Source organism: Xenopus tropicalis, chromosome 3 (genome assembly GCF_000004195.4).
Source record: "Xenopus tropicalis strain Nigerian chromosome 3, UCB_Xtro_10.0, whole genome shotgun sequence".
NCBI classification, from domain to species: Eukaryota; Metazoa; Chordata; class Amphibia; order Anura; family Pipidae; genus Xenopus; species Xenopus tropicalis.
Genome location: NC_030679.2, coordinates 122,887,760 through 122,908,476, shown reverse-complemented (window position 1 = coordinate 122,908,476; position 20,717 = coordinate 122,887,760). Strand labels below are relative to the sequence as shown.

The 20,717-nt window shown below is 38.1% G+C and overlaps 1 protein-coding gene across 1 annotated transcript; it reads right to left on the bottom strand.

Annotated features, from left to right (window-relative positions):
* Window positions 1–1,575: 1,575 nt before the first annotated feature.
* On the bottom strand, window positions 1,576–15,779 carry bmp10 (bone morphogenetic protein 10). The gene is made up of 2 exons (XM_002935311.4): window positions 15,284–15,779; window positions 1,576–8,807 (listed from the first exon to the last, which is right to left on the bottom strand). The coding sequence occupies exons 1-2, from the start codon at window positions 15,612–15,614 to the stop codon at window positions 7,873–7,875; spliced, it is 1,266 nt and encodes a 421-aa protein (XP_002935357.1). The 5' UTR covers window positions 15,615–15,779; the 3' UTR covers window positions 1,576–7,872.
* Window positions 15,780–20,717: the final 4,938 nt, after the last annotated feature.

Sequence of the window (20,717 nt, the reverse complement as noted above, 5' to 3'; positions counted from 1 at the left end):
AATCCCAATAGCTTTCTCGGTGTGTCAGAAACGTGGATAATGACCCTGACTAGTGGGGGTTAGTTATAAAGACTGGGCAAATTTGCACCTGGTTAGTAACCTATAGCAACCAATCAGTAAGTAGCCCCTTTCATCCAGCTGCAGGTTAAGCAATGAAAGCAAGTACCTGATTGGTGGCTATGGGTTACTGGCAGGTGCAAATTTGCCCCAGTCTTTATAAATGACATCTGCAGTGTTTGGCCAGGGGCTGCTGCCACACAAAGTGCTAAATATAAATATATTTTTTACAGCAGGCAAAGTCTCTTTTTCATGATACATCTATGGTCACATGATTTCAATGTCCAGTGAGAAAGAAAGATACCAAAATGTAAATTTTCGTGACAGCTAGCAATAAGCCATTTTAAAGCTGAGTAGGTCGGGGGCATTTTCACAATACAAGAGAAAGAACAGTTATTATTCATTCTTTCTGTTATGAATCAGATATTGCAAATGACAACGGTAATATAATGCCTTTATAAAGATTTTTGGCATCCCTCTGTATCTTCTTGCTAGTGCTGTCCTGGTAGTATTTTGTAGCATTTGAATAGTAACAAACTAAAGGCACAGAAGCTCTTTTAACGTTATTTTGAGTATAATGTATTATAGCTCGGCAAAGAATAGAGTATTAGAGTACAGAGTATTTCATAAAGGGCAGCTGTTAGATGAATTGTGTTTATCTTTGTCTTACCCCAAAACTGTCAGGAAAGCATAGCTAGCTGTTTGAGAATAATACTGGGGGGTTGCCATGCTGTTTGTCTCAGCAGCATTCTCCATAGATAATACTGCAACAGTACAGCATGCCTAGTGGTCATTTGTAGTTGATGCTCTCCATGTAAGTGTCTTAGCATACAGATAGATAGATAGATAGATAGATAGATAGATAGATAGATAGATAGATAGATAGATAGATGATAGATAGATAGATAGATAGATAGATAGATAGATGATAGATAGATAGATAGATAGATAGATAGATAGATAGATAATAGATAGATAGATAGATAGATAATAGATAGATAATAGATAGATAGATAGATAGATAGATAGATAGATAGATAATTGATAGATACAGTAGATAGATAGATAGATAGATAGATAGATAGATAGATAGATGGATAGATAGATGTTATCTGCATGAAATATGCTATACACACAAAGTCTTCTGTTTTTGTAAGGGAAAGGCAAGATAGTACACTAATAAACTGTACATTTTTGCCCTTCAACCAACCAATAAATCATTCTTGACTTGCCTAATTTCAATGTACCCACAACAACACTCTCTGTGGATTTTGCCAATTGTCTCACTTACAAATGCAGATTTGCAGTGAGATTGAGGATAGTCCAAACTCTCTATACACACAGGGAATTAGAAAGGCTAACCATGTTATGCAATAATTATGCAAGAATTTATCAGTGAGGACACTTTCCCATCCACCCCATTACTTCTGCAAGTACTTCCAGCTTGGTAAATGCATCAATATGTGAATGTAAGTGCGGGGGTCTCTTGAATGAACAAATACGCAGGAACCAGTGGGAGTTTGTTAAAAAAATATATAGTCGGTAGATGACAATCATACTGCTGTATTTACAATATATATTCATACATTACAAATACAATAATGCCAATAAAACAAGTGAGACATTATATTAGGAGAGAAAACAAACCCAGAAAGAGAGAAGGGAACAATAGCTGTTGGCCACAACCCTTCAGGGATTTTTAAACTGTAACTCACAGGCCAGTGGATGCCGGGAATCCAAGTTGGAACTTGTGGCTGGAGGGCTGCAGGCTTGACATTCTTTCTTTATATTTACAGCATTATCACACCCTATTATTCATTTGACCTTTTCACAAATAAAAAAATAATAGGACAAACTAGACGTCAGATGCAGAAAAACTAAGGCACAAGTATTGATAAAGGTATGTTGTATGGCTATCTTGTTCCAAAGCAATATGGCCAATTTGAATTTGGGCCTTCTAAATATTCTCAGGGTTGAAGAGTATGGTAGCCCCAGGGAACACAGGAAAGCCCAAATGGGTCATTTATACCCAAGATGCAAGTACAAGGCAGTGCTGTGGGCAATGCAGGTCTCAGCAGTCTGTTTTTGAGTTCACAGCAATTGTTCAAGGTGCAGTTTAAAGGACATAATAAATGACCCTATTGGTCGTTAACATGAGGGGGAAAAACAAATACAAGATTTCCAGTTGTTAATTAACCATGACTCCAAGCATGCCCACTTCCCAATGACAGAGTAGGGGTCCCCAACCTTTTATATGCACAAGCCACATTCAAATAGAAAAACTGTTCTGGAGCAACACAAGCATGAAAAAAAATTTCCATTGGTGCCAAACGAGCTATGATTGGTTATTTGGTAGCCCTGAGTGGACTGGCAGTGTATACAGGGTTCTCTTTGGCATTGCACCTGGTTTTATGCAACCAAATCTTGCCTCCAAGCCAGGAATTCAAAAATAAGAATCTGCTTTGAGGCCACTGGGAGCAACACCCAAGGGGTGGTCCCAGGGAAAAAGGCACACATAGCTTGATCCTGACCTGTATCAGCCCTTAACTAGTATACAATGCACACTTGGATTTCCTTATAAACCATTTAAAGCCACACAACACCAAGGTTGTGAATTCCATCTGAATCTGTAAATCCTTAACTAAATACTGGATTCAGTAGATACAATTATTTTCAACAGATTTCATGGGAGTAATGGTTCAGAGCACACAAGGACATATATATATATATATATATATATATTGGAGAGGATTAGTTTAAGTATCATCTTCTGTAAACAAACCATTGTGTTCAAAGTGTATAATTATACTAGGCTACATAACAGATGATTTTAGGGATTTAAGTCCTTGAGCAGAGCAGTAGGGACCGGCTGGATTAGGATTCCAAAGTTGCTGATACCCGCTAATGTATCAGTCAGCCATTTCAATGGCAAGTCTCTTATCTCCTGCGGGACAGATAAGTTGGCCTTAAAAGATCCAGAAACTCTTAGCTCTGGGAGGAGGCATCAACGTCAGCCACACTTTCCCAAGAATCTGACAAATTTGCGGCTCAGTATAAATAACGCAAGGGTGGGGGGGTGCATTTGGTTACTTTGCACTGACACCTTCTTATCACTAGGGTTAGTCAGGAGAGTGGCAGAAACATGGCAGATGACAAAGGGGGTAGACATGTGAAGGCCAGATAGTTCAGAAAGTGGATATAGATAGGAAAAAAGAAGGGGGGTCTGCAGTTTTGAAGCCAAATGGTTTAAAAAAAAAAAAAAATATTAATGAATATTAAAAAATGTACAGTAAATAGGTTTGATCTTTCTGACCTAAACAAAGGGTAATATTATGTGGTTAGATGTGCTCATATAAACCAATAATAACAATACCTTCGCTATTCACAGCTGGGAACTTTTGACCCAGAAGATTTAACAGTAAATTAAGTTAACAGGAGGAGTGCCAAACGCCTTGATGCTGTGGGCCTTATAGAAACAGGCCCAGAGAGGGCATGCCAAGATCAATTTAATGAATGCGTCAGAAATTACCCAATGTTGTACTAACTTTCCATCAAATATATCATGCCTATTCAGCCAACATTACTCCAGACCCTAATTGACTACAAATCCTGGTGATTTGTATCCGCTAGGGGGTATTGACTCAAACTAATGGCTGCTTGAGATCATAAATATCCCTTATGCCTAGCAAAAGCACTTTTATTTGTTTGGGCACATTACAATATGGACATTATGCTTACATTAAAAAAAACACCAAAATTAATCAAAAGTACACTCTTGCATACCTGAGATGTATAATTAATATGAAGGTTAGTTTTAGTAGAATCATTCAAAGCAACTTCCTTTACATGATGCCACATTTATTGGCTAATGGCTAATCACTGGGACCTTGTGGCCTGGAGAATTTAACAATAAAATCAGATGGTTAGGTGTGGACAGGATTTACCATGATAGACCATACCTGTCATAAAAAGTCACTTTCCCCATATCGATTGGGCAATTATTATCCACTCCAGGCATTTTTTGAGATTTTATTTCATATTATCATTTAGAGTAAATGAGAATTAGATTCTAAAAAGGACTGGATCATCATCAACATGGGGTTAGTTGACATCTCACAAAGGGACGTTTGGCAAACATAAGTGTTTGCTGGATCAGAATGTCCCAGCAATGCTAACAGGCTGGCCATTGCCTTCTCCATGGAAACAATGCAAGAAATATTTAATAGAATTTGACAAGTTTTCTTACTTTAAGTACAAATATTAAATCAAACACTTTGAGACATTACCCAGACTTCATTTCAAACCCCACTTTGAATAGTGATTGAGCCCAGGGTTCCTAGTGCTCTTTTACCATCTTGGGATAAAGTGGAAGGAGGTCTTAAACTGTTATGGACTGTTATCTCCACGATAACCTGAAGTTTGTTGACATCTCTAAATGTAGGCAGAGCACTCCTATATCATTACATAACGCAGGTCAAGGTCAGGAAGGTAAATTAGCCATCAAGCAGAAATATGAAGAATAGGTTAAACCTCTCCCCCCTTTTTGTTGTGACTCCAGGACAGAATCCAATAAAAGCAGAGCAAGCTCACACAAGAAGGGGCATTACAGCTGTAACACTGCATTAATTGGTTGCAGATTGTCAGTATTTGACAACATGTGTTTCGCCTCATCCCTTCCTGTGTAAGTCAGTACTTAACATCTTCATCGCCACAATGGTATGATATAAATAGGCCAGAAATCTGAAATAATCAGCTTTGTTCAAATCTGATGGACCTGGATGGGACCACTTTTTAATTAAACAGTCACTTGTAATTGTGGGATATCTTTCAACACATGATATGTTTAGATACTTTTTTCATAAAACTAAGCTCAGGTCATTGCACCTTGGGAGTTAACCCAGGGTTTAGCTTATCTTTTTTTACAAAGCAGTCAGCATTTCTCAGCCATCAGCTAGCTCATTGCTATATGTGAGATACTGGCCTGGCCCTGACATTTTTAAGACGTCCTTCTTCTTTATATTGCAAAAAAGCAAGAGATGGTGTGGCAAAACATGAACAAGATCATTATATTCCTGATGACATGAAATAACACATAAATCTTTATTTTTTTCTGTAAATAACAGCTAACCTGATAATAAATGTTGAAAATTAACTTTTGCTTGCAGTAGATTTAAAAGGGCCAAACATTAGTATTGTACATGGCCTGTATCTAGAAGTATAATGGAGCAGAGTTGTCAACTACCTCCATATCATTGGGGGCATTTAGATCCAGTCCAGCCATTTGTAGACCACATTTGACTTTATACCAAATTATAATATGAAATACATTTATTATAAAGTGTGGGCTGCATCATTATCACCCTGATAACACAACGTTAGCAAATATATCTGCATGGCACACATGAATACTTATAGAGGAGACCAAAACCTAAAGGTACAGTTCCGCCAAATATGGATTTTAGGCATCTACCCCCATATGTAATAAAAATCACAAAGTTTGCCCACAAGCACTAACCCATACGATCCAATAAGATGTTTGCTTTTAAACAGGTGCCCAGTAAATGCTACCTGCTGATTGGTTGCTATGGGTTACTCCTCCTGGTCAAATCTAGTGTCTTTTATTACATAACCCCACTAGTGTTCAAGAGGGTGATGTTTAAACACTAAATTTTAAAGCACTGAACATGTTTTACCAGAAAGATTTGGTCTTCATTGTTTTTAAATAAGGTAGTATGTAACAAGAACTAAACCATTATTTTACCAATAACCTATGATCAAATTATGTATTTGCCCAAAGTTAACAGCACATATAATAAAGCCCCCATAAAGAGGAGGATGCGTCACGAAGGCAAGAGTTGAAATTAAACTAACAAAATTTGGAGTGGAGAATACAGTGACTTTGACAGCAATAGTTATCAGTGGGCTAAATTGTCCCATCCAATAAACAACAGTAACCAGTAAGCATAGCTTTGACTGATCTACATTAGTTTGTATGATGACAGCATATATTTGATTGGCTTCTGTAACCTTAGCTTTTGCATGTAGGGATATGGATAGGGATATGTGTTTCAGCATGTTCCCTTTACTTAAGTTTTTCCACTCTTGGAGAGTTCTGTGCTATGGAAGTCAGATCTTTGAGAGAGAACAGATGAAGTGGCTGCTAGCTTTAGGTATTCAATTACTTTAAAAAGTATTACAATACAGTAGAGATTTTAGTTCATTATGCCTTAGTATAAATAGTGCAGATCAGTCACCTTATGTGTTCAATTCAGGATAATGTGCCTGGAGACCATTTTGGTGCTTAAGGAGTCAATGACTGAGTACTTTCCCTGCCCCTCCTTCTTTAAAGCTTGGTGAGAATATTATGCAGATTCTTTTCGTAGCATCTGTATCCCATTTCCATGCGCAATATAAACGCAACAGCGCCACTGGCAGATTTGTCTCACATGTGGAGAGACTCTGCTGTAGAGAACCAGGGAGTTCACACACACACCCCTGATACTGTTGCGAACTACAAAACCCAACATCCTCATTTAGCCATTTCCTTGGGATGCTGCCATTCAATTTAAATGTTTAGGCTAATGTTTGGCATTGCCAAAGAAACAAAAACAGCCTGTTTACTCTCCATTATTAGAAGTATGATAAGGCTAGATATCCCTATATCCCTATAACGTTTCCCTTCAGCTGAGAAGTTTGGGAATTTTGCAAAATGTTGTTTTGTGGTGACTACAAATGCACATAGTATAGTATAATTGTGCTAGGTGTTTTTTTTTTGGCTGGTTTCATCACATGTTACAGTGTTCAGTCTAATTTGAATGACAAAGAAGAAAAATAAGTGATCACCTTATGAATGCAATGGCAGAAAGAGTGGCTATGCATGAGGGCAGTTGAAACAAGCACAAAAACATACACAGAAGTGCAGGATCATGTATAATGTAGTTTAGATGTTTCTGCATCAATGCATGGCAATATAACAATATAACTGTAGGGCAGAGTAGTCTTTTAATCATCTGCCCTCTCTTTTATCCGTATGAACTCATGAAACCATTATAACCTGCAAATATGGGGACCATAAAGACAAACGACGACTTCATAGGAATTGGGGGACATTAGATTATTACTAGAACAGGTTTTTTCTAATTTTTTCTGCACTGAATATAAAATACATTATATTTGTACTCTAATTATGCATACAGTTTAAAAGACTGTAAAACAGATTGGATCTTATCCATGATTTTCATCTGCTTTCTGTATTGAGAAAACATTTCAGCAATAGGGCAGTGGCCAGGCCGGTGAATATATCCATTATTTTGGATATTACATTAACATACCAGTGTGGTTAGAAAAATGATTATAACATGCGTTATGGTTGCCTGCATTGTTTATAAAGAACACAGACAAACCAGAACATATCAATCAGTTATTCTACACCTAAAAAACCTTTATACCTTGGCTATCTTTTACCTCTGTCAAGTTCCAAAAGCAAATCATTGCCTGTAAATACATATATCAGCCTGGCTGATCAGTGCCCTTTTTCTCCTTATTTAAGTTCAATATGGTTAGAGTTGAAGAAGCCAGCAGTGAACAAATGAGAGTAGAACTGCGCACTGCAATGCTTCAATATACATTACAGCATATAATTTAGTCTAGCCAAGGCTGCATATTAATATGCACCTATAGGTCAATGTGGCCCAATTTCCAACACTTTTAAAGACATATATTATCTGTACACACATTCTTAAATAAACTATTTAAATAAGGAAATACAAAATGTACAAATTTACAACAAGACCCACAAGACCCTTGCAGCTGTTACTATCTGCATCCGCACTCTGCCACAACCATGCCCTCATATTTAAATTTGTAGGTGACCACTCCTGCGTCCAGGTAAAGTATGGAGATAGGGTCCAACTTAGTGGCAACACAACAGGCTTTGGATGCTTTTTGAGCATTCTTCATGTGGACTAATGTTTGCACAATGGCGTGCTTTGTTGGTGTGACATGCTCAGTTAAAGGGTAGGAGCACACTCCCCGGCATTCATATGCCTCGTAACCCTGGGGTGCAATAATCCATGAATTCCATCCAATTTCACCAAAGTCAATGTAAAGGGGGGTCTTTTTGCAGTAATTGCCTTTAGCATTTCTCCGGATTCGGGAGCTTGCATCATAGATGATGTTGGACCTCATTTGAAGCAATGATTCTTCACTTAGACCGTTGCCAAGGCCAATGTCTTCACCATTCTCCTGATCCAGTCCCTCTTCATGGGTAATCATTTCCTCCAGCTCTTCTTTCTCCTCCTTCTTGTCACTGCTCTGGTCATCAGAAAAGACAACAAGAAACGGTTCATGCTTGCTTTCTGGCCTCACTTCAATATCCAGATTTCCTTCTCCAGAACCTTCAAGATCCACATCAGGATTCTGCACTTGCACTTCTAGCCTGTGAGTAGCAAATTCTGACCTACTCCAGCGACGGACTGCCTCTGTGATGTCAAACATCTGCCACTCGCTGCTGGTTTTGTATACAAGTCTGGACGCAAGCTCCACAGCCCTTATTGTATCCTCTCCTTCACTGTATATTTCATATACCGTGACTTTCCTGCCTACTCCTTCAAACTTCATCCTCTCCCTTGGAACCATCATGTATAGCTTGAGTTCAGCCATGACTAACTCCTCATGGTGAGGAATAGACACATTGAACAGCAGAGCGTACCTCCTTACACCCATGGCATCACTGTAGGGCATTGAAAAATCTGAAACACAAAAAAGAAATATGTCATTACCTAAATAAAGTGTTGGCTGTTTATAGCTTTTTAGATATAATGACTTAAATTAAATGCTGACCCACATGCTAGAAAGATACTATCTAATGCAGATGGTGCAGTTCCCGGACATCCCTCTGTCCATTAAAAATGTTTCTGGGCAATATTTGGCAAGATAGACTTTAACCAAGTCATAGGTTATCAAGCAATTAAGGAACACTCCATTTAGAGGAAATTACTAGCATTCCTCTTCTTCTGCAGGACCCAATTATCAAACTGTTTAAGAAAAATCTCCCAGTTTTCTCCACTAAGCTGAAAGCGTTGTAGTTAGACAGCTTCATATTACCAAAGTATTTTCACGCAAGTTGATAGATTTAAGCCATTATCTCTAAAATCGTATTCTTAAACGCTCACATGGACATAAACAGAAATTGTGCAAAGAAGGATTAGTGTAATTGTGTATTATCTACACTGGAAAGTACTACCACATGTAAAATCTTCAAATAGGGAGGTAAAGAAAGCTGTTTAACATATAAAAGGAAAGTCTAAACGTCCGAACTGGAATCCCCCTGCCAACGTGTAGGCAGGAACATTGGAGTCATTGGGAAAATGAAGAGGTATCGAGCTGCAATGTAAGCTAACTACTTCAGCACTAGAATGAGCAAAGCCATTGAGCAAAATTTGAAATTCCAAGAATTTCGGTGGTGCTGTTAATAAAGTCTTTATGCCTTTTTGGCATTTTCACTGGGATGTTTTCCCCTGTTTTTGTAATTTCTGTTTGAATGTCAGCATCACATGGGCAGTAATAGAAATGAGGTCATTCGTATAACTGGGATATCCCCAATTGCAGTGCCAACTGCCAGCTTCTACAGTGACTGCACCAAAATGTTCTTTTGTCAATATTGTCCTTATATTTTATGTACTGTAAGATCACCAGAGCATGTGAAGACCCAAAGACCTGCACTAACTGCAGGTAATTAAATGCAATAAGCCCAGCAACTTGCACTTATATTGATTTGGTAACCTTAATGCACTGTCCCAAGCTGCTTCATTTGGATACAGTATATTCTGTTCAGTTTTCTTACTGGTACATATTAACTCCAATGCTCTAGGTTTTCATGCAAAGCCTTCCATAGTATGTTTGAATATATATCATTTACAGGGCTATAATTCACAAATGTTTTTTTCCCCACAAGCACATCCTTGCTGTTAGTTGCTAAGTGTAGGTACCCTGAAATAGCCTAACTAAATGAAGAGGTCTGCTCAATGTCTCTTCACACTGCAACCAAACACAGTCCCGTGCTTTTAGCACCTTTCCTGCCTGGGAACTTGTATCCAGAACATTCGCACACTTGTTTGAAGTGGGAAAATCTATGCATTTAGCACATATGGTGTAACAGCTTCTAAAGGATAAAATAAACACCAAGGTTTATGGATAATGCATGGCTCGCTAACAAATAGCATATCCTGGGATTGTTCTACCATTATCTTCTAGTCATTGTAGACAAGGTGCTGTTTCCCATATGTGAGGGATTACAGATCTAAATGGCAATCTTCCTGATACCATTAATATTCTGAGGCATTTCTGTACACTGTACTTTCTGTACATATCTGCCCACATTTTATTCTGTCCCATTGACAAACATAGCCAAAAAAACTGGAATACTGAAATTCTAAAATGATTATGTGTAACTAAGACATTTCTGTTTTTTATATGTTCAGGAAATAGATTTGTCTTACATATGCTACACTCCCCTTTTGATTATTCTTTTTATTTTTGAAGGTAATGGAAACAACTATGACATACTCCAGCTATTCTCTCATTGCCTAGATATTGATTTAAACTAACAAAAAATGTGAATTTCACTATTGTCTTCAAGATATTCAAGGCAGAATCCAGCAAACTATTTTTCATGACATACTTTTGGTGTATGTAGGTCAGTGATCCCCAACCAGTGGCTCCGGAACAACATGTTGCTCACCAACCCCTTGGATGTTGCTCCCAGTGGCCTCACTGGAGGCAAGTTTTGGTTGCATACAAACCAAGTGTAATGCCAACAGAGCCTTCTGTAGGCTGCCAGTCCACATAGGGGCTATTAAGTAGCCAATTATAGTTCTTATTGCTGCTCCCAGAAACCTTTTCCATGCTTGTGTTGCTCCCCAATATTTTTTCCATTTAAATGTTGCTCATGGGTATAAATGGTTGGGGGTTCCTGATGTAGGTACTGCCTTCAAAGCATTATATATCTCTGACAAATTAAAGGGAACAGATAAAAGAAGAAAAAGGAAACAAAATCAAGAACTAAGGAATTAGATAACCAGAAGTATCCAACATCTTCGTTGCTCTGAGGGACTTTTCAAAGAGAAGCTTTGACTGTCAACTTCTTGAATAAGCAGCATAGAATATTGGGATGGAGTATGATCCCTCTAATTTGAGATAAAATTGCCTTCAAGATTGGGAAGAGAAAGACAACTTGAATGAGGCCACTAATTCCCATTTTAAGAAGAATATATCGTCACTGATAGCAATTGCCTTTCCTTCACAAAATCCTTTACAGTAGCTTGGTAGCTATTCACTTCTTATTTGCCATCTGTTTTAGTTTGTTAAACATCTAGCTAATTTGTTTACAGTATTCTAAGTAAGGAAACATTAAACCTATAACTTTAGGAGCCTTGTGAAACCTTGTAAGAGCTGACGTTTAACTGTTTCTTTACACTACATTTGCGAGGCCTAATTATTCTTATTATGTTACTTTGTCCAAGAGGCTAAAACTTTTTGTTTCATTCTTTTTTTCAATAATGATACTTTTCAGGCATCTGTAAATGGATCTTATAGTTTTTCATGCAAGTGATCACAGTGGATGACGTTTGTTATAGGAAGAGACTTGGATTTATCTTCTAGTAGTACAAGATTTCCAGACGAAAATATCATCCAATGGCAAGGAATACATGCCAATTTTCTATAAATGAAGCCACGGTAAATATCATTTTGGAAACCAATTCCTTTTTTTTTTTTCTTTTTTAAATTAAAAACTCATTGACTATCCAGGCAGATGCTTGTGTTCTGGTTAATGCAGTTCCCCAAATTCTAATAAAACACAGAATGATGAACTGCAAGAATGGGGCATGTCAGTATGACATAGTCTGGATCTGAAAAGGTTCTTCACCGAGTTGCATAGTTACTCTTAATCTATCATTTGCTTCCAAGCCTTAATGTGTATGATGATGCCACTTATGCTTGATAATGAATAAGCAGACTCTGAGAATTGTTATTCCTGTTCTTAATAGCCTCTGGGAAAGTGGTTAGAAAAAAATGAGATACAACAATATTCAACCTGCAGCCCTTTAGCTTTTGTAAACTATAGTGGCTGTCACATGTTTTCAGTTCAAGCTGAAAGGTCTAACCATTGGTTAGGGCCCTCCTTAGCTCATAAAAAGGTAATGGATACATGAAAACAGTGGTTAATCAATCGTTCAGCTATAATCTCTAAAAGAATATTTAGAATAGCAAATAAGTTTTCACCCAATAATTTACATTTAACAAGTCAGTTTTTGGTGTATCTAGGAAACCAACTACTTATTCTCCACCTTGAGGCTGAGCTCCTTTTCTACTGCTCCACGTTTAGGAACCACTGAACTACATCTCACAGCTGCTAGGAGGTGATGGGAAATGCCATTCAACAACACTATAGGGAAGCAGTTACAAGTTGGGCATCCCTGCTCTACTGTAAAGAAAAAAGCCAATGGGCATGGAAGCCGGATGTGAATTTCCATCAAAGCTTAACTGAGGCCTAAAACTTTACAAAAACCACAGGTATGTACTTCATGTGTGAATTAATAGTTATGTAATGTGTTGATTGCTCTGCAAACCCTCTATCCCTCCTGCAAGGTACCACTTCCAAATCTCATAAACCTGCAATTTGTCTCCCTAAAGGATGACCACTTCAAGCCTTACTTTATTTGGTGGGTTGGTTGGATAGTAATGGCTGTAATCCCAGCCAGTCTCCCATTCACTGTTTCCATTTTCCATTCATTTAAGTTCATTTTAAAAAACATCTCACACCAAATAATAATAATCATTCTCTCCAAGCATAAAGGAGGGGAGAATAAGAAATATTAAAGAGAAGTTGATTGTGTAAAAGATTTATCGGCTGTACTTTTTTAAAATGTATAGCCCACTGGGAGCTAGGGAAGTTTAAAGATAATTAGAGCCAGACATTGTGCCTGTATAGCATATGCTTACAGATTTATTCTGGGGAGAAGCCAGTTTTGCTGTGTAATACACCCTTTGCATTCTAAAGGGCTTCAAAATTTAGGCAAAGTGTAACCAACTCCACCCACAGCCCAAAGGTCTTGTATATTCAACTAGTAAACGGCAGGACAGAAAACACAAACAAACGTAAATTAACATAGAATGTGAAAATCTGACAGAAAACCTCTTGGCCCAAGCAGTCTGCACATTTTCGGTCTCCAGAGAAATAGAGGATTATTACGGGTTTACCCCAAACAGTGCTGAGTTCCCCTTGCATCCTCCGGTCCTACAGATTATATCTACTGGGAAACTGTACCATGCATCAACCACTCTTGCAGTATACACATTTACTAACTTCTCTATAATGGAAAAGAAATTCTTCCTTCAAGAGATGAATAAGTAGCTCCAAAAAAGGTAACTTTTGAAATACTAACATTGACATGATGTTAACCTTATTTTTAAACAGAAATGCATTATTTATTTGCTCTTTTTTTTTTTTTACATGCAAGGTGGTCTAAAAAAATAACCCTTTATTTTGGCAGATGTAAAGCATCCAAAATTCAGGACAGCTCCCTTATATATGATAGATTCAAGAGGACATTTGTCCAAGGCTTCAAGAAGAAAAATGTTCTTGATAAAATTGAATGTGACATATTATTACATTTTATAATTCGCGATAGTTTCAGTATTGATGTTAGAAAGGGCCAGATTGGAGATTTGAAGCTGTTGTAAACTACAAATCCCACCATCCTCAATCTTCCCATGAGATAGTATGTTAGAAGCTGTAGTTTAGCAGGTCACAGGCTTGGCAACAGTAATGCTGACAACCCAGTCCACCTACATTGCTTGGTCTCACTCTTCTCTACTTCCCATAGAGGGAAGGAAATAGAGAAGAATAGACAACCATTCTTTCTCAGTGTAAAGCCAAGTAGGACATATGGCCTAGCAGAAAATATAGTTGTAATGAGAAGAAGATATATGTCTGTTAACAAGGCTCTTTGAAACATTTTGGAATAAGCCGTATCCAAAACTGTGAGACAAGCTGAATTTTGATTGCAACTGGCCCACTAACCTCTAACCTCATGTAAGAACTATAGGTGAGGCCTTTCCCAAAACAGAATTTATTTTATGTGAGTCTGGAGAGAGATTACAAGATATCAGAGATGAGAAGCAGCTGGACATATTGAATAGAGTCAGGAATCATTTTTAAGGTCTTTGTAATGTGAACAGAAGAATTGAGAGATGTTGGAAGGTCACAGCTCTGTTCCTTTCATGTTAAGTTTCAGGAACAACTTCAAAAACCACAAAGAAAAAAAGTGAACTGAAGTTAACTCATTCGGATCATTGAAGGGCTTCAGGGGATATATTTCTTGTCAGGGAAATATTCAGCAATTTGTCATATCATGGGAAGAAAACAGTTTGCTTCAAATAGATTTTTTTTCTTTCAAAAGTTCTGTTTGTGAGACAAAATGGGCTTAAAAGTAAAAAGAGGCTTTTTAGCAATGTCTCTGAAATCTGTCATCCCTGGTGCACTAAGCACATTTGCTTGATTAAACTACTGATTAACAGACTGCCGTGTGGAAATTAAGATGTGGAATTCAAAAGATCTACTGGACTGGGCAGCTAATAAACCAAGTCATGTGATTTTTCATGGACTGTCAGCTTCTGCAGGCCTTCAGCATTATTGAGACTTCTTACATCACTGATTCCAATTTTTTTGTTTGTCCCATAATATTATGATAATATTTTATATTATGATATTAACATTTTACAATATGACTACAACAGCTTTTCATGAAACTCCTCATCAGAGATATTTCATATTAATGTGAGTTTTTACTTCTCAAAATCACTGTTGTGATTCATTAAAAAATGTATAAATATACCTATAGGAAATAGATGCATAAGTGGGTTGATATCACTTAACCCATCCACTTCTGTTAGCAGCTAAGCCACCTGTGATGTGTTTTATATCCTGGACACATACCCAGTTGGTCGGCTAGAAGTAAAACCTTGTGAAAATGGAGAAAAAAGTCATAATCTCTAAAAACCAACTTGTCAAGTCAAGTCCAGTGACCTAATGATTTGCCATGTCACTTTTTGGGCCCTATAATAAATTTAAATTGCGTACACATTAATTCAGCCTATTAAACCAATGCTGGATATCTTAACCATACCCAAAATATTCAGCAAAACACCCAGCCCATGTTCTTACCTTCATTTTTGAAACTTCGTACAATGTTTGCAGAAGGCATGGTTGTTCTGTCCTTTGCAAACCTGTTGTAGAGTTCCAACATGTATTCTGGAGGATCCACTTTTACAGGTGGTTGAACTGGGATGCCAGAGAGGTTGAGAGTCCTCAGGATGTCGTCTTTCATGGTCTCCCGCAAGGAATTAAAATCATATCCATCCTGATCTGAAAAGACTTCATCAAACAAAGGTAACCCATCTTCCAAAGGATCTTTGAGGTCCAGTATAGGACTTGACGAAATGCCATGTGCCAATAAAATGAAGGCCATGCAGGACCAGAGGGAGGCAGGATCCATGGTTGAAATTCTCTCCTGCTCAAATGAACTTCAGCTTCCAGTGGTGTCCCGTGAGTCTGATTTATTCTCTCGAGAGGACACTGCTTTTGTCATCTGCAGTTGACAAGTTTGGAAATTCTTGTCTGCAGCTTGTGACCATTCTCTCACATACACACTCCTTGCTCTCTCCCTCCCTTTTTGTCTTCACCCCTCTTTAAAAAATTCAGGATTTACTAATTGGATAACATGTCCCTACAGCATCCCTGTTTCTCTTATCTTCTACACTAGAAGCGTCTCACCAGATTTTGCTGCTATCTCAGAATCCCACTTTTCTCCTAATGAGCATTTTGTAAACATTTCCATATTCTGACACTGCCGGCGAGATAGGCCAAGAAAAAAAAAAGTTTGCCCTTATTCTGCAACTTCCCTGTTGGAAGCTGCCAAAGTTTCCTTCTGAGAAGTTTTATGTGATTTAGCTAACATGCAAGAAGCATATATAGGCTCCGGATGAATGAATAGATTTTCTTGCTGCTAGTTCTTGGTTATCTGCTAGAGAATGTTTGAACTGCGTGGAGAAGGATTTTCTTAGTGCAAAGTATGGAATACTGAAATGTACATTTTTCTTTTCCCTGTAAAATTATAAAGGTCATAACCTACTTCAAGGATATGTGGGCCTGCAAGTAATTTTCAGCAAATGAGACTTTTATACAATGGATTTTCAGTAAATGAGATCCTCTCTATATGACTGAATCTGTGCAGGGCTGAACAGGACAACTTGCTTTGTGAGTAAACCTTCTATAAGTCTATAGGTCCTAGTGTTTAAATTTGGGATTTTATGTGGTTAAGCCAGCCGTTAATAAGATTGACAGAGTGAGGGAAATTATTTTTGTTGATAAAATCAGGAGTATTATACTGTCTGAATAAGTAAAGCACATCTTTTACTGAGATTCATGAATTGAATGGAGAAATGTACACTGTTTATAAACAGGCTTTCATTTTAATTTACTTTTCTTACTGTGCATACATTTAGCAAGTCTTTCAGGAACACATAGCCTTATTTATCTTCTTTTATTTATTTATGTATGTGTGTGGGAGCTGCCCTATTGCTTACGCCACCAAATTAATAGTATATATCCTCTATAAACTCTATAGAAATAGTTTACTCACTAGGGGCCATGCTAGGATACTAGTTTAGCTTTATCAAGCAATAACATTTGAACAAATATATGTTAGTTTTTTTTTTGTTTGACTCAGCAGCACAACATCCAGTGTTTTTATAATCTGTCTATTTAATGTCCTCTTTAAATGACATGCCTTATATGTTCATTAAATGGATCATGTGCAGTAAATAATTGATGAATAAGAAATGTCCTCCTACATGACAGGAGTAATATGCTCAGTAGTTTAGACTATGGGATTATCCCAATGAAAATGCCTGAATTCAAGTGACTCTTACATAGGGGGTAAATTAACCAAACAAAACCTTTCACAAGGCGTTCCATCCCACACCCAGACACATTGCCTATCTTTTGATTAATGTAAATGTGTGGAGACTTCACTAAAGGCCAGACAGGTTGAACTGCAAGTCGAATCAGCGGATTTCAGCAATTATGCTCTTGCTTATTCCTTTCATTATTACGTATCTCTTCAAAAGGGAGTACTTCTTCCAGATGGGCCAAGATTTCTCACGGCAAATTGTATCCATTGAAGCCCTTTGTGTGACTTGCCCTGCAATTTAGGGCTGCCACCCTTTAGAGAAGAAACATTAGCCTTCCGATATCATTTATCTCTATTAATAACATTTCCATCAAGCATAATTTTTGCTGGCTTGGCTGGCAACCTGTCGTCTGGCAGGCTTGGACCTACTAATTGCAGCAGGCCAGCTGCTCCGGCCCAGCCTCTCCGCACTGCCCCAGCCAAGCTACTGCTAAGGTGTTTTTATAGTTTTTATAAAAAAAGGTTTTTATAGTTGTGCTTGCCCTACCCCCCTCTGACGATGTTAGTGAAGGGGCAGGTACTGGTATATAAGCTTACCTTGGGGCAGGCTGTGTGCCCATTGTGTAAAGTCTGTTAGGGTGAAGACACACTGAGCTACTAGTAGCAGCTACTTTTTCATGGCTACTAAATTCCAGAAAATACCCTGCCATAGCCTATACTGAGAATTGCCTCTGCTAAAACACACATAGAGACAGTTATCAGTAAATGATCAGCATTGTCTGTTTTAGTAGTAGCTCCATGTGTCTTCACCCCTAGGGTGGGGTGTGGGTCGAAACATCGACTTGCACATCACTATATGTATATATATAAAAATGTGTGTTCCCAGAAAACCCACTCAACACAGACCAAACTATCTATTACAGAGATTTCTACCCTGGTCCTTTTGCCATTTGTGTTTTGGCCGTGCCCCCTTAGGCCCCTGGCAAGGCTTCTTATTGTTTTCCAATCTGTGCCAAACACTGTCTGTATTAGATGAATTTTTGAGTATATTTTACATTTGCCTCTTCAGTTAGGATTGGTTAAACTTATTCCTGAACATTGAAGGTCTCTTTAAAAATATATCACCAAAAACAGCTCATATGTAAAACAGTACTTCATATAAATAAAAATACAATTAGATACATTTGGATTAAAGGATAAGTAAATCTATGTAATTATGAGTGCACAATTGCAGAGAATGCTATACTAAGCACTTTTGCAATTTAAATTCATTATTGCTGATAATAGCACTCTTATCAATTTTACATTCACTTGAAGGTTTATTTATCCTTAATCCAAATGTATTTATCATTGATATAACATTTTATTATTATTATTATATTATTATGACAGAACATCACAAAACAGTGTCTCAAAATCAAACATATAAAAGAGCAAAATTCCAGTGTTGTAAGATTTTTTAATAGGTCACATATTATGTGATTATTATGTGATTCTATGACAGAAGAAAGGCCAATCTGTGGTATCATTTTTGTTCCACTGTACTTTGCAGGGGTGCTGTTGCTATGGTGAGCAGGAAGTGCTTCATCACTGCTGGTTGATGCGACATCACTTCCTGTTGACCATCTTTGGTGCATGACTGAAACAGCAACATGCAGAGAAGTGTGCAGCAGTTATTGTCAGTGTTGCTTAACACCTATACAAAAACTGGAGGGTTCAAACCGAGCAGTTGTGAAATCAGAGCAAGGCCCCACACATCCCCCTGCATGTCAGTAACACCATGCCATTGCATTATGAAGGGTTAGATTGTTATGCAGCGCTGCCATATATATTGCTCTGTGCCCTTGTAACCTTCTGCAGCTTGTTTGGTTATCTTGAACTTTGCCTTGTTTTCCGTTCCCAAACTGTGACCTGACATTTCTCCTTTGTCCCTGTCAACAGCCTGCACTGTATGGCACAGCTTGGACACATAGATAAACGAGATAGAAAATGTCCATAACGCTTTATTTGGAGGAAGCATGATTATATGAGCAAGGAATCAATTCTGTGACTTCCAGTTGTTGCAGTGATGTTTTCATATATCCCTTTATTTCTTTTATAGGAGAAAGCATGATTCATACAGGATAACAATAGTAGTGGCAAGCACAGTCAGCACATTGGGTGTCCAAGGCCCACCGGGGATGCTGCCTCCGGGCCCCCCACACCCACTCAGGGGCCCTGCCAACAGCCCATCAGGCCTGGACTGGCAATTTGTGAATTCTGACAAATGCCAGAGGGGCTGCTGTAAGATGTAAGTCACTATTTACTGGGCCTGTGGCAGACTATTTTGGCCTCTGTGTACTTGAAATGTCAGGGCCCATTTTGAATCTCAGTCCATTACATATAAAATACAGATATGTGTGCCATTATTTGGGAACCCACTATCCTGGAATCTTTGAAATACAGGAATGCCATTTACCCATAGACTCTAATTAAGCAAAAGTTCCTGATGGTACTAAACTAGCATAAATCTTGCACTACATTAGGGGTCTAGGAACAGTTTCATGACTGTGCTCACATGCTCTCCTAGATTTGTTTTCATTGTACATCTATTATCACTTCAGTTTACATCAGGGGAGATGTGCTGGAGTTTACTGGGCGAGTTAGCATAATAGTGTTACACAAATGTAACCTCAATTTCTTAAGTAAATGGATTTTTTTTTTGCTTTGTCTGTAAGACAATGTTTAAAGCTAAGCAGAGGCACTCTGCATCAAACTTATCAAACCAAAATACGAACTATGGAGAATTCTCAGAGGCATGGAACTTCACTATTATAAATTGCTGTATCTGTGGTCTCAGTGGCATTGGTAGCTATTGGTTTCCCAAGAAGAATGCCCTATATCCCACAGTGCCATGAATGTCACATGGGCAGGTTCTTGCTGCTGTATGCAAGGTCAGTCAGTCTACCCTTAGTCTAGTGCGCTCCTATCATCATATATCCACTATCAGAGGGATCCACTGGATCTGATATAGAGTGCTTGGATAGATTACAGGATACAGTTCATGTTGCAGCACCTGCATTCTCTGTCATATAAGGCATATGGCAACAAGAAAAAAATCAGCAATGTAAAGGGACTGTTAAAAAGCAGGAGGGTTATACGGTAGGGGACCAAGAAAAGTGTGGGAGCAAAGGTTAAACGGAAGTGCAGATGAACAGGGGAAATAAGAGAAGTTAATAGCAGAAAAAAAGAGAATGCAAAGAGTAGAAACAATGAATAAAGAAAAGGAAAATGAGCCAAAGAATTGCAGAAGGAGGGGATAGCAGAGAAGAAAAAGGAATGGAAAAAATGTAGTGTAGAAAGGGAAAGAGTGAAAAGCAGAGAGAAGGAATAGAAAACCAGGGACAAACATGAAAGAAAGTATTAGAAAGAAGATGATGGAGTAAGCAGAATTAGAAGGAAGAGGACGAGATAGGGAAAAAGAAAGGAGCAAGGTAGGGATGTAAAAAGATATCAGAGATGTAATGGAAGAGCAAAGATAAAGGGGCAGGGAACAGAAGAGGAAGTATAAGAAAGGGCGAGAACACGGTATCAAGTGGATACTTGATTGGGGAGAACAAAAGTAATTGGTGGGGAGGATAGGTGTTAGGTGAGAAGGGACAAGCAGGAGAGAGAGAGGAAAGGTGCAAGGAAGCAGTGATAAGTAAC